This window comes from Aquarana catesbeiana, linkage group LG03 (assembly GCF_042186555.1).
Source record: "Aquarana catesbeiana isolate 2022-GZ linkage group LG03, ASM4218655v1, whole genome shotgun sequence".
NCBI classification, from domain to species: domain Eukaryota; kingdom Metazoa; phylum Chordata; class Amphibia; order Anura; family Ranidae; genus Aquarana; species Aquarana catesbeiana.
In genome coordinates this window covers 577,697,790-577,713,327 of record NC_133326.1, presented here as the reverse complement: position 1 = coordinate 577,713,327, position 15,538 = coordinate 577,697,790, and the positions used below count along the sequence as shown (strand labels likewise).

General features: G+C 42.6%; 1 protein-coding gene across 4 annotated transcripts in view; it reads left to right on the top strand.

The window, feature by feature from the left end:
• SCUBE1 (signal peptide, CUB domain and EGF like domain containing 1) overlaps positions 1 to 15,538 on the top strand; it is a 461,934-nt gene that overhangs the window by 399,502 nt on the left and 46,894 nt on the right. For all 4 annotated transcript variants that reach the window (XM_073621953.1, XM_073621951.1, XM_073621952.1 and 1 more), the window contains one exon: positions 973 to 1,089. In XM_073621953.1, the coding sequence (XP_073478054.1) occupies positions 973 to 1,089 (117 nt within the window). The remainder of the gene's footprint in view (positions 1 to 972; positions 1,090 to 15,538) is intronic.

Here is a 15,538-nt window from a genome sequence, read left to right as displayed (position 1 = left end):
TTCCAAAACCTGTTCAGAGGTCAGCTGCCACCTCCCTGCGAAGTGAACACTCACCAGAGAAGATGGCTGCCATTACAACAGCATACACGCCTGTATCTTTAAATCAAACATCCACAGCAGGCATAAAGACTTTACTCAATATCCATGTCCAAAAGTACTTGTCAGTAAAATCGAACTAGGATAACTAAAGCTCGCCAAATAATTCTCCAATAGTCAGTGCCGGGACAAGGTCATCTATCGTCCAGGGCGAAGATGCCAAATAGCACCACCCCTCCCAAAATGTATGAGCATTATGTGTCAGATGCAGTGTGACAAATACCTGTCAGATGTTCTTTCTTTCTTCCATGCTCAGTCAGGCACTGCACAGTGGTGATCTGGCAGTCCCGATCCAGGAGGGCTTCAGTGGCTGGAGGGATGAGAGAGCATGACCTGAACGTCCTTATGGCTCTCGCCCCCTCTTCAGATCTGGCTTGTCTTCTCCAGTGCTAAGTTGATAGGAGTAGTGAAGCTGCTGTCCCTACTCCTGTCAGCCTGTCAGCTGTTCCTACTCCTGTCAGCTTGTAGGTAGGAGCTCCCCATGCAGTGCCCTACCACCTCACATGATACCACTGAGCCCAGGGCAGCCACCCCTCCTGTCCAGCCCTTGCCCCGCGTGCTAATAGTGTAGTATTTTAATGTGAATCAATAAGGAGCTAAAACCATTAAAAAAAAAAAAGCACAAATTTCTTACATGAAAAGCCGCTTTAGTAGAAGTAGACAGCCCATGATGTTTGCTATTAGATCCAAGTGGCAATGTAATAACATAACATATAAAGAGAATCAATACACCATAAAAATAGGACCTAATTGCTAAGGGCAAGCCATATACAGTATTTTTTTCTTTCAGTTACAAAATGTTCTATCAGATACACATCCAAAGCTTGAATTTTCAAATCTGATCTCATTAAAGAACAAATGTTTCTTCTTTTGCAGACATTGATGAGTGTTCCTTTGAGAGGACCTGTGACCACATTTGCATCAATTACCCTGGAAGTTTTGAATGTCTCTGCCACAAGGGGTACATGCTTTATGGGCTGACACACTGCGGAGGTTTGTAAAGTTTTGTGTTTCAAGGAACATCTTAAAGGATCTTTCCACCCAAATCAGATATTTCACCAAGTAGCGGGTGTTTTGATAATGTGAGGGTAAGCTTATGTGCTTTTTCTGCTGCTTCTAACTTGAATTGCACATCTTCCGCTTTCTGGTTGTGGTACACTATATGGGCAAAAATGTTTGCTGAAGCCTGAACATTACACCTGTATGAGCTTGGTGGACTTCCCATTACGAGTCGATGAGCATTATTATGGAATTACTTCTCACCCCCTTTTTTAGGCTGCCACTCTTTTAGGAAGGTTTTTCAGAAGTCTTTGCAGGGTGTCTGTGGGAATTTGTGCTCATTTGTGAGGTGAGGTATTGTTGTTGGATGAGAAGACCTGGCTCACAATCAACATTTTAATTTATCTCAAAGGTTTTCAGTAGGGCTGATGTCAGGGCTCTGGGCAGGCCACTCAAGTTTTCCCTACACCAAACTCTTCAAACCATGACTTTATGGAGCTGGCTATGTACACAGGGGCACAGTAATGCTGGAACAGAAAAGGACCTTCACCAAACTCTTACCACAAGGATGGAAGAGCACAGTCATCTAAAATACCTTTGCATGCTATAGCATTAACAATACCCTTAACTGGATAACCCAAACTCAAATTGGAGGGGTCTCAGCACTACCTTTGGCCATAGAGGTAGGTCTAATATTCAGGTTACTGTATAGTTTATATTAGGTCCCGTCACACTGGGGCCCTTCTGCAGCTTTCAGTTAGTCTGTACGTGTTGCTGTACATCCAGTACAATCTGGTTGCTGTACATCCAGATTGGCACTACCCATAGCCATCTGAACCAAATAAGTATCTTGGTCTCCTCAGACCACAGGACATGGTTCCAGTAATCCATGTCCTTAGTCTGCTTGTCTTCAGCAAACTGTTTGCGGGCTTTATTGTGCATTATCTTTAGAAGAGGGTTCCTTCTGGGATGACAGCCATGCAGACCAATTTGATGCAGTGTGTCAATTTGATACAATATATAATATACTGTGAATGCGTGGTTTCCAAACTGCGTCCAGTGGACCAGATGCAGCCCTTTGCTTGTCTTTAGTTAGCCCTTGGGCACTATTGCTCTCACTTACTCACTTTTTCTTTCGCTGACACCAACAGTATGGCATTATTCCTCCCATTGACAACAATGGAATACTCTTATTCTCACTGATACCAACAATGTGGCACTATTCCTTCTACGAATACCAATGATAGAGTACTGTTCCTTGTCCTACTGACCACAGGAGTTTAGTATTTTTTTTACTCTTACTTACTACCAAACCTGAGAAAATGGGGTTGATATACTAAAGGCAAATAGTGTAAACACTACATTTTGCATGTATGACAAAGACAAAATTAACATAAATGGTATGATCTATGTGCAGTTAAAAAGAAAAAAAATACTACACCTCCTTGGGTAGATAATACTCTGGCTGAGTTGTTAATCAAATATAATTTAATTTCCATATTAGGACACCATTGACCAACAAGGACATAAGTTACACTGCTAATAAGTAAGGTAATTGAATTAGTTACTACGTACAGGTTTCAGGTGACTGTAGCCAGCAGTCCCATATCTTATTGTACTTAATAGGACACCCTTTCCTATGTATATTAGCTTTTTGAAGAAAAAAAGAAAGAAAGTAGTAAGTTGTTTATTTTGGCTATCCAGGCTTGAAATGTTGAAGGAAGGGCCTGCATCCAACTATGGGCTATTAGCTTTCTAGCTGTAAAGGAGGTCTCATGCAAATGTTTAGTCATGAACTTGTCTGAGTCAGGATAAAGTCCTAATGGAACAGGCCCATATAAGATGGGTGAATGTGATTGGGCATAGGGGGCTGTACATGGGTCAGAATTTTTCCATACATATGGGGGTTAAATAGGCCCGGTGTAGGTTATGTAGTTGTGTGAAGTGTTCTGATAGCTTGGGGGATACCAATATACAGTTATGCAACGCTTCACCCTATTCCTCCTCATCTAGACCTATATGTCATTAGAAGCCCACAAGTCAGAGTCTTGTACCATTATAAGCTTTGGTAGGTGTTTATTGTGCCAGAGGGGAGAGAAGCTGTGCATCATTGTGGAGTTTGCTTTGAGCATAGCCAGGTCCCAAACCCATTTATGGTGATAGAGAAGGCTAGGGTTGTCAGCAGTAGAGGATCCCTAAATCCCTCATCATAAGAACATCATAATAAGAATGAGGGGGGTCAGATGCATATGGTCCACATGCTAATGACCAGTAACGGAGATGGTCAGATTTGTCAACATGTTACAGGTGGGACAGTTGGGACGCCAGATAGTATTTACTAAAGTTCAACAGTGCAGCACCTGCTAAAGTGGTCGGATTTTTTAAAGTATGCCAAAACAGCTTATGTCTGTTATTGCCCCATACAAAGGATTAGAGTATAGCCTCCATTACCTTAAAAGATTTGAGGTATATATTTATACAGAGAACTGCCAGAGAGTGTAGCAAACCTTAGGTAGGAGGATTATCTTAATTAATTCTGTCCATGACCTCCAAAGGAAGTTTGGCCCATATTTGAGGTTTAGCTTTCAATAGAGTGAATAGTGGTGCGATATTTAAGTAGTACTTAGGCTGATGGGGATCTGATAACTTCTACACCCAAACATTTGAAGGAACTGAGTGTATTTGCCTTTAGTAAATCAATCCCATTGTCTACGCCAACTGATGTTGGGGCATTTCACACTAGCCACAGTCTAGCCCCTTACAACCCGCCAAGAGCAGAAACAAGTAGGAAGCACTCGTGGGTTAACCAATAATTTTTTTGTATATTTATGGTTTCTGTACCTGGGGGCATTGAAGGGGCGTGTCCTTTTCTTACATACTTCTGCTCGAATGCATTCCTTTCTTTAAACATTGGGAGGTGAAAAAAGTGTTGGTGAGCGTTTGTAATTTTCAATGGAAAAAAATGCATGTTCTCAAGAACATATGACAGAATAGAGGGCAGGAAATCAATAGCAGGAAAACGCTCTTATGTGCTACACTGAACAACACTGAACACAGCGCCAGGAGCCTAGAGCACACTCCCAATAGTCGAGCAATGCATGTCACAGGAACGTGTCTATGCTTCAACATTTTTTGGAAGTTGTTTCCTTTTTAACTAGAGTCAGGGTTTATAGGTAATACACAGAGAGGAGGACAACCCATTGCGTAGACTAAACACGTACAAGTTGAGTGTTTTTACAAATGACAGACTAATATAGCAAAGTCATTGGCACAGTTGTTCTATCCTTGTATGACGCTGGGTGTGTTGGCAATTTTTGAACAGCAGACTAAACAATCATCTGTAAATCAGGTGTTGACATAGTCAATCTGGCAAATGTTTGCTGACAAATGATGGAAACAAGCCTTGTGATAGTCATCGGCATTCTAAAATAAAACATGAAAATTTTATATTGTATGTTAGATATCATGTTGTCCGTGTCTATAGGGTACCTATACTTTTTGAGACAGTGATACATGGTTATTTGAGGGATTAAAATGGTTCTAAAGGCAGAAGGTTTTTTTATCTTCTTAAATTCTATGCATTAAGATTAAAAACTTTCTGTGTGCAGCAACCCCCCTTAGCCCCTTTAATACTTACCTGACCCCCATTTCGATTCAGGAATGTTGCACAAGAGCCTTGGCTGCCCTGGACTCTCCCTCCTCATTGGCTGAGACAGTCAATCAAAGTCAGTGAGCCAATTAGCAAAGGCAATGTGCGGGGTCAAGCTGCAGCTCCATGTCTGAATTGATACAGTGCACGGAGCAGCAACTCGCCGTGGGTGCCCCCATAGCAAGCTGCTTGCTGTGGGGGCACTCGGCAGAAGGGAGGTGCCAGGATGCTGGCGAGGGACCTGAGCAGAGGAGGATCTGGGCTGCTTTGTGCAAAACCATTGCACAGAGCAAGTAACTATAACATGTTTGTTATTTTTAAACAAAAAAAAAGACTTTAATATCACTTTAAATAGTTAAAATGGAGACATCATTTTCCGCCTGTAAAATTTCAATCACACCCCCTTACCCACACCCCCTTACCAACATTTTAAACTTGATCTCCTTGGAGCAGGTGAAAAGTTAGATTGTGGACAAGTTTGGTGTCATTTTTCTCCTATTGGCCCAGATCAAATAGGCCTTTCCACAAAACTTAAGTCGGCCATACATGGATGAAAATTTGACTGGTTCAGCAGGGACTGTCGGAATTTCAATTCATGTATGGGCAGGCTGGTTGTACAAAAGTCAATCGACTTCTGTACAACCACCCCATCAGGGTTTTACCTGATCGATCACTGCTGCCGGCTGTAGCCGACAGCACTGATCATTGTTTTCTAATAGCGGAGAAAATTCCGCTGTCAGAATACAATAACACAGCGGGGAGGATTTCCCCATCCACACTGAGTGTGTCAGTCGGTGAAACAGGTCTTTAATTTTGTTCACCCTGCTGGTTGAAGAAAAAAAAAATTACTAATGTATGGGCTGCCTTACAATATGAACATAAGATCACAGCTGCGGGTTTCAACCAGTCCAAAAAAGTGTGCACACGTTGGGGTCGTTTATCAATGTTTTCACCCGGTCTACAGTACACACAACTTTTACACATTTTTCAAATTGAAAAATCTCAATCTCAGTAAAAGTTGTGTTCACCTTGGTGAAAGCAATAAATAGACCTAATTTTTTCATTCTTTTTTTTCATTTGTATGCATTTGCCTTTATCACCTGTAGACCGTTGTGATTTAATACAGCAAAAAAACTGTAGGGGAAAAAGGGTAGAGGTCAGATTAAGAGAGAACTGATCAGACACTCAGCCTTTTTGAATCGGGGTGCTTTCTGGGTTCTTCAGGGGTGCCTTGGAAAAATGCCTAAGGGCCGGTTCACACTGGTGCGATGCCAGACATCGCATGTGATTCACACCACATTGCTGTGCAGATCACATGCAATGTCTGTGCGATCCGAATTCAGCCATACAAACTGAATGGCTGAATTTGCATCGCATTTGGACCAAACTCGTGCAGGACCCTTTTTTTTTTGTCTGCACCAGAATCAGATCGCTTGAGTGTTCACACCCATGTGATATGATTCCTGTCCGAATTCACAGTTCGCACGGCGATCTGCACACCGTTCTGGGGGTGTCATTAATTTTGTATTGACACCTGCAGCGGTTCACAGAGGGTAGTGTCAACTGCCTGCGAGTCAGGTGCAATGTGGGAATCCGTACTGGATTCGCAGGGTTTCCCGCATCGTACCAGTGTGAACCGAGCTTTCAAATTGCTCAAAAATTGTGTACAAACCAGCGGTTTGTTACACAAAGCCACAGATTTTCATTGTACAACATTACAATCTTGGGCACTGTGCAGGCCAGCCACCAGCATCCTAACAACCGCTGATGTCATCGGGTGATAACAAGGACATCGGGCACCTGCACAGCATCCTTGTTTGTCACCCCCGCCCCCGTCAGCACTGGGGCCATGTTAGCTGCTTGGGGGAGAGAAAATGAGGGGGAAGACATGCTGGAATACTAGTCAGTACCGGTATACAAAAGTGTATTTGCTTTGGCAGAATATAAAATGTAAAACTATTAGTTTAGTTTTACATTTTAGAATGTGTTGTCTCAAGATTGTGCATAAGGTTAAAGGGTGCCATGGCTGAAAAAAGGTTGGGAAACACTGCTGTAGACCATAGGCAACATTCACAATTAAAGGCTAAGTTCACCTTTCTGAGCATGTTTCAAGTTATACCTAAATTTGAGGTGTAACATGAAACATGGTTACAGCACAGGCCCCAACCTCAAACTGTCCCTTAACCCTTACTGAGTTGAGGGGTTCCTCTCCCCACCAACTCCACAGACCCATCATTTATTCACAGGAATCTGTGAAGGAAAAAACTACAACTGTGCCAGAGGTAAGGGTGAGCCGAACACCCCCCCCCCCCCCCCCGGTTCGGTTCGCACCAGAACATCCGAACAGGCAAAAAATTCGGAAGAACACACGAACACCGTTAAAGTCTATGGGACACGAACATGAAAAAGTGCTAATTTTAAAGGCTAATATACAAGTTATTGACATAAAAAGTGTTTGGGGACCTGGGTCCTGCCCCAGGGGACATGTATTAATGCAAAAAAAAGTTTTAAAAACGTGTGACTTTTCGGGAGCAGTGATTTGAATAATGCTTAAAGTGAAACATTAAAAATGAAATATTCCTTTAAATATTGGGGGGTGTCTATAGTATGCCTGTAAAGTGGCACAGTTTTCCCGTGTTTAGAACAGTGCCACAGCAAAATGACATTTCTAAAGGAAAAAGATACATATGAGAAAAGGTTCCCCTAGGCGGACTTTTAAGGCACTTAAAAATTAAATGTATTGAAAAAGTATAACAGAGTATGTAACAATTAATAAACAAATTTTATTTAAAGACAAAATTTGTTAAAACATTGTATATATTAACGAGACATTAACATATCTATAAGGTTCATTGCTATCACCAAAAAGTAGATATATGAAGAGACTCTTCTCACATCCAGCGCGTTTCGGGATATATAGTGTTTAGTCCTTCTTCAGGGGTGTACAAGAAAGGAGAAGAGAGATTGATCTAGGATAATTAGAGTGTACAATGATAAGTGAGTTACCATAACATGTAGATACATAGAATTATCCACTCAAAGTTCTATAATCATCAGATCACTTACATAGTGTTGAATGGTGAGGCAGTTGTTATTATGTTTTGTTAAATTGCATTAAAAACCTGAAGTCAAGATAGCATTGGATATTAGTACTGGTGGGGTTGCTGTCCTTTTGACATCGTGGGCATCAAAGAAGTCTATGGGTGTGTGCCAATTGGTATTGTCCTCATTAAGAGGAAGTTTCCCCCGCGTTCCGCGGATGCGTATCGGCCAGAGTGATATACTGAGGGAAATGGAGTCCCTGAGAGTAAGAAAAGGTATGGAATAAATCCAGATTAAGTATGCTGAATGTTTGGAATAGAGTATTCAAAATAAAATCAGAAAATTGTATAAATACCTATTGACAGTTGTAATTTGGTGAATTTGATAGTATGGCAAAAAATGAGGAAAGCAGATGGAACTGATACCTGGAAACAAAGAATATACAAAAATGTATGATAGTAAGCTGTCATAAGTGGTTAGTTTGAAAAATGGTGTATTTGAAAAATGTTTTAAAAAAAAATGTAATTAAGTAAGATTCAAAAGCCCAAAATAGTACGAATAGAATTGTATAAACAAAGTTGTAAAATGATAACGGTTCAATTATCATTTGGATTTGAGGATGCCGGTATAAAAATAATACATTAGTATTTGGGCATTTAGCCAGCCAATGTAAGTGACGAGATGGTATATTGAAGAGTAGTAAATATCAAAGCCTGTGTGTGTATACTATCTGGTCACTCTATATAAATACCATTTCAGACAGAGGGCTAACTGATAGTTACTCAGGTGGGGAGATGAGGTAAAAATAGCAGAGTAAAATAAGATGTTACCTTGTTGGAAAGAAGTTTAAGCAGACCGGCCACACGTCCCAGCGGGTGTGAGAAGAGTCTCTTCATATATCTACTTTTTGGTGATAGCAATGAACCTTATAGATATGTTAATGTCTCGTTAATATATACAATGTTTTACCAAATTTTGTCTTTAAATAAAATTTGTTTATTAATTGTTACATACTCTGTTATACTTTTTCAATACATTTAATTTTTAAGTGCCTTAAAAGTCCGCCTAGGGGAATCTTTTCTCATATGTATCTTGTGTATTGGATGCGGCACTATTTTTTCAAAAAAACCTAGGGTTAGCCTGTCGCCCCCATTTCTTAATTTCTAAAGGAAAAAAAGTCATCTTAAACTGATCGCGGCTGTAATGAATTGTCGGGTCTCGGCAATATAGATAAAACTCATTGAAAAAAACAGCATCAGTCCCCCCCCGTCCACTACCAGGCCCTTTGGGTCTTTTATGAATATTAAGGGGAACCCTGAACCAAAAATTAAAAAAAAAATTGTGTGGGGGTCCCCCCAAAACCCACACTAGGCCCTTCAGGTCTGGTATGGAAATTAAGGGGAAGCCTGCACCAAATTAAAAAAAAAACTGGCGTAGGGGTCCCCCCCCCAAAATCCATACCAGACTCTTCAGGTCTGGTATGGATTTTAAGGGGAACCCTGCACCAAAATTAAAAAAAAATGGCGTAGGGGTCCCCCCAAAATCCATACCAGACCCTTATCCAAGCACGCAACCTGGCAGGCCGAAGGAAAAGGGGGGGGAATGAGAGAGCGCCCCCCCTCCTGAACTGTACCAGGCCACATGCCCTCAACATGGGGAGGGTGCTTTGGAGTAGCCCCCCAAAGCACCTTTTCCCTATGTTGATGGGGACAAGGGCCTCATCCCCACAACCCTTGCCCTGTGGTTGTGGAGGTATGTGGGGGTTTTATCGGAATCTGGAAGCCCCCTTTAACAAGGGGAACCCCAGATCCCGCCCCCCCATGTGAATTAGTAGGGCCTACTATTTCCCAAAAAAAGTGTCAAAAATAGTAAAAAAGACAGGAAACAGGGACAAGTCCTTTATTAAAAGATACAAAAATCAAAATGTCCCACGATGTCCATTCATCTTCTATCACGCCACCCAACAAACCGAAAAAAAAGAACCGCAACAGCTCCGCCTCCATGGAAGGCTTCCGCTGAGTGACGCTTCTTCTTGGTGACAGTTCTTATATAGCTGAGGGGAGGGCCACCCGGTGATGTAAATGGGTGACCCCGCCTTCCTCTGACATCACAAGACGTCTGGTATGGATTTTGGGGGGACCCCCACTCAATTTATTCTTAAATTTTTGGTTCGGGGTTTCACTTAATATTCATACCAGACCGAAAGGGCATGGTGATGGACTGGGGGGGAGGGGCATGCCATTTTTTTCAATGAGTTTTATTCTACATTGCCGAGACCCGACAATTCATTACAGCCTCGATCAGTTTTAAATGACTTTTTTCCTTTAGAAATGTCATTTTGCTGTGGTACTGTTATAATCACGGGAAAACTGCACCACTTTACAGGCAAACTATAGACACCCCCCAGGCACAATATTTAAAGGAATATTTCATTTTTATTTTTTTACTTTAAGCATTATTAAAATCACTGCTCCCGAAAAAACAGCCGTTTTTAAAACTTTTTTTTGCATTGATACATGTCCCCTGGGGCAGGCCCCGTGTCCCCAAACACTTTTTATGACAATAACTTGCAAGTTGCATATAAGCCTTTAACCACTTCCTGCCCAAGGACGTCATATGACGTCCTGGACTTTCACTGAGAATATCTGAATGATGCCTGTCGCTACAGGCATCATTCAGATAAACTTGTTTTCAGCCGGCGATTCTGTGCACCATAAGAATGATCATAGCGGCAGTTCCACCGCTTGATCATTCTTACAGGCAACGGGAGGGGACATCCCCTCCCTCCTGCCGCCATCCGGTGCTTCTCCGGGCTCTCCCGTACCATCGGGGACCCGGAGAAAGAACCGGCCGCCGCTGGATGACGAGCATAGAGATGACCGATGACCAGATGGTCACCAGTCATCTCTATGACTGTCGGAGGCCCAAGCGCGACCTTATGATGTCCGGGCCGCGGTTGTAAACAAAGCCGCGATCGTGGCTGGTAAGCATGAGATCGTGGATTTTTTTTCCCGATCTCATACTTTCCAGCCTGGAGGAGAGATGTGGGGTCTTATTGACCCCGCGTTTCTCCATAAAGAGGACCTGTCACTAATGATTCCTATTACAAGGGATGTTTACATTCCTTGTAATAGGAATAAAAGTGATAAAAAAATGTTGTAAAAGAAAGAAAAAATAAAGTAAAATAAAAAAAATAGCTCATGCTCAGAAGCGAATGCACACGCTAGTTCCACCCACATATGTAAACGCCGTTCAAACCAAACATGTGAGATATAGCCGCGTGTGTTAGAGCACGAGCAACAATTCTAGCACTAGACCTCCTCTGTAACTCTAAACATGTAACCTGTAAAAATTTTTAAAGTGTCGCCTATGGAGATTTTTAAGTACCGAAGTTTGGCATCATTCCAGGTGTGCGCAATTTTAAAGCGTGACATGTTGGGTATCTATTTACTCGGCGTAACATCATCTTTCACATTATATAAAAAGATTAGGCTAATTTTACTGTTTTTTTATTATTTAAATCATGAAACCAAAATCATTTTCCAAAAAAAAAAGTTTGAAAAATTGTTGTGCAAATACCATGTGAGATAAAAAGTTTGTCTGCTAAAAATAAATATATATATAATGTTTGGGGGTTCTGAGTAATTTTCTAGCAAAAAAATTATGATTTTTACATGTAGAGTAGGAGAGGAGTGCCAGAATAGGCCCGGTATGGAAGTGGTTAAAATTAGCACTTTTGATTTTTCATGTTGGTGTCCCATAGACTTTAATGGTGTTCCGGCGGCTTTCGAATTTGCCCCGAACACCGCATATTGTTCGGTGTTCGCCGAACGTCCGAACAACCAAAGTTCGGCCCAAACTTATGCTCGGGCCGAACCGTTCGCCCTCCCCTAGCCAGAAGGACTGAAGTTCTCAATAGAGCACAAGTGCATTGATATGACTGCACTTGTAGTCCAATGACAGACACTTCCAACACTGTTACCGAAGGTCGTACCAGATCTGATTGCTGTAGCAATGATTTCCAGGCTTCTAAGTGTTCTATTTTTTTTCATGAATTAATATGGGTGCGTTCATATTTTTTTTGCAAAAGGCGGACTTGGCCTTTAAGCTTTGTGCTGTAGTACATTAATGCATGCCCATTAATGTATGTTATTGAACACATCCAAGCATTTTGTGATTGGTGATTTATATTGTTGGATAGTATCTCACCATATTGCATCCAATAGTCTTTTATTTTAAGGGATAATAAATGCACAGGAACCTGAAAATCAGGTTGCATTGCAATCAGCATATCACAGGTGCAATGTCAGGCTCCTGCAAGGTCTTCCTTCAGCTTTGTGCCTGCACCTCTGTACAGGCTTTCTGTTAAAAAACTCAAAGAATGAATGAGCTGCAAGCATGCTTATCAGCGCGCTCGCAGTTCATTGAAACTAAAGTCCATTTGCCGTGGTGAAAGACGGTGCTTATAGTTTTTTCATTAACAGATCCCTTTGAATGAATGATGCAGCTGTGTGGGGACTAAAACCCCATCCGTTGTCACGGGGGGAGGGGAGCCGGAGAGGGTGCTTAATAGGTAACATGTTACGCTCTAAATACAGGTGTAAAATGGAACATGTTACTAAAGCCCCTTTCAGACAGAGCGGAATCTGTCCAAGCGGACCCACCTGCTCAGCGGGGGGATCTCATAGCTGGTCCCCGTTGAGCAGGTGGATGACAGGTCAGTGTCGGCTCCACTAAGCATAGCGGGCACTGACACAGCCTGCTGTTCTCTGTGGGGCAGTTGGATGGAAACGGACCGCCTGTCCGTTTCCATCACATTGTTATACGATCTAATCCGCTGGAGGGATCGGATGCCGGTGGGTGACAGCGCACATCCGCCACCCCATAGGGTTCAGTGGGTGGTCCGATCAGGTCCGCCTGAAAAACGGACAGTCCGATCCAATCGGTCTGCTGGTGTGAAAGGGGCCTAAAGGTGAACTTATTCTTTAAATTACAAACCGGAAACAAAAAGTAAACACTGCATTTGAGTAAAAAAAAAAAAAATTTGTATCTTTTTAGTCTTGGGACTTATGTACATAGGACATTTTTTCAGCTGCTTTTAGGGGCGTCTGCCATTTTTACTGCCTCTTAAGGCTCCTCCATGTTAACCTATGTGTCCATGCACACATACACTTTCAGAGGAGTTTGGAGGCCATAAGCATTTAGGGGCAGTAAAAAAAAAAAAACGACAGCCTGTGCATCTAGGAGCAGAAGAGGCTATTTGGCTTTAAAAACGTGGCTAAACGCTGCTTAACGCTGTAACAAACTTTTAGCTGCGTTTAGCCACTTTTACATTTTAGGGAGTGTTTGTACTGTAAAAACGCCAAAAACCTCTAATGCGGAAAAACGTGCATAAACGCTATTTAAAAACCTGGCTAAAAGCGATTTTTTAACGCTGCTTTTTCCTGGCAGCAGAGCTGCCATTTTTTAAACATCCTGTGTGCATGAGCCCTTATAATGTAATGTATTTAATTGGCCTGTGTTCCATCATCGCTATTAAATTGTTGATCTATAGTAAGGCATATTTTTTATATTTTATAAAAGAATTCAAAATATTCATGAAGTAGTTGATGAGAAACAGCCAAGCTTCTGGGTATGTGATTAATTAATACACATTGGTGGATGAGAATATAAGAGCTGAGAGTGTATCAATGCATACTACTACTGAAAAAAAAGCTGGTTCTCCTTATGAAACATTGGTTGTATAATTTTGGAGACTACATTTATATTGTGCATAAGGCTTCATGCACTGTGGCCTGCAAAACATGAAAGAGACATTTGAGAGTATTAGTACACACTGTCTGCATTCTAGTGCACTCACCTGCTCCTGCATGCCTATGAAATTAGGACCTGCAGCTCCAGCTCCATAAACAGCTCATTTAGCTGTGTGAACCGCAGTGCCCATGTGAATGAAGCCTAAATGTTACTAAAGGGCATCATCACTTGCATCATCGCTTGCACATGCCTTAGGCAGTGTGATGTGCCTGTCAGGGCTGAGCTCAGCCATTCCTTCCTCTGAGCTGGCTGCTCAGCTGTCGGATAATTTCCAGCTCCTATCTCTCCACAGTGACTCACCTGTTGATGATATCCTGCTCGTCAGTCCTGCCTACTTAAGCCGTCCAGCCCAGATGATCTCTGCCTTCACCTTGGTCAACATCACAGAGATCTCCTGCGTTCCTGTTAAAGACTTGCTTGACTGACATTCTTTCTGGCTCCAGATCCTGCTTGCTGTTCCACTACGCTGATCTCTGGCTTTCTGAATACTGGCTTGTATTGTGCATAAAGCTTCATGCACTGTGGCCTGCAAAACATGAAAGAGACATTTGAGAGTATTAGTACACACTGTCTGCATTCTAGTGCACTCACCTGCTCCTGCATGCCTATGAAATTAGGACCTGCAGCTCCAGCTCCATAAACAGCTCATTTACCTGTGTGAACCACAGTGCCCATGTGAATGAAGCCTAAATGTTACTAAAGGGCATCATCACTTGCATCATCGCTTGCACATGCCTTAGGCAGCGTGATGTGCCTGTCAGGGCTGGGCTCAGCCATTCCTTCCTCTGAGCTGGCTGCTCAGCTGTCGGATAATTTCCAGCTCCTATCTCTCCACAGTGACTCACCTGTTGATGATATCCTGCTCGTCAGTCCTGCCTACTTAAGCCGTCCAGCCCAGATGATCTCTGCCTTCACCTTGGTCAACATCACAGAGATCTCCTGCGTTCCTGTTAAAGACTCGCTTGACTGACATTCTTTCTGGCTCCAGATCCTGCTTGCTATTCCACTACGCTGATCTCTGGCTTTCTGACTTTCTGGCTTGTCTGACTTTCCGTTCCAGTTACCGAACTTTGGCTATGTTTTGACTACATTTATTCTATTTACTTTTAATATTAAACAAGTGGGATTTAACTGTACTTCTGTCTCGGTCTGATTCATGGTTTCTGACAGTAGGTGAAGGCCATGAATTCAGAAATGCAGTCAATCCACTTGTTGGTAATATTTTTTCCAGATTGGATGAGCAGGATCACCATGGATCAGTTTGCCTTGTCTTTATAAACGCTCCTGAGTCCCACGTCTCACCTGGAATCTCCTACTGTGGCTTCTCTGGTACAACCTGTGTTGCAGGCCATCCCTGCTGCTGCTCCTGTCTCTGTACAGGCACCCACCTCGAGTATTACCTCTATAAGAGGTATGTCTGGTTCCGCTCCGCTTCCCCAGCGATTTGGGGGCGATCCAGTTCAGTGGAGAGGGTTTCTCAACCAGGTTGAAATATACTTTGAGTTGCTGCCCCAGGTGTTTCCTACGGACAGAAGCAAAGTAGGTTTTGTGATATCTTTGCTTTCTGAGAGAGCCTGGGCCTGGGCAAACCCTCTATGGGAGAAGCAAAAACTTGTTGTCTTGGCTTCTTTTAAAAGGTTATTTGACGTTCCCGCGGGCTCAGCTTCTGTTGCCAAGTGCCTCATGTCCATCAGAGTACGAGAACTGTTGCCGATTACGCCATTGAATTCTGTACTCTGGCAGCAGAGGTTGCTTGGAACAATGAGGCCCCCGTGGCTGCTTTTTCTCATGGTCTCTCGGATACCATCAAAGATGAGATAGCAGCCCGAGATATACCCACTGAGCTGGAGAAGTTGATCACGTTTGCCATCCTCATTGATTCCAGACTCAGAGGAAGACTCTTCTAAGGAGCGCTTGCGGAAGCCTCCTGTAGATTTG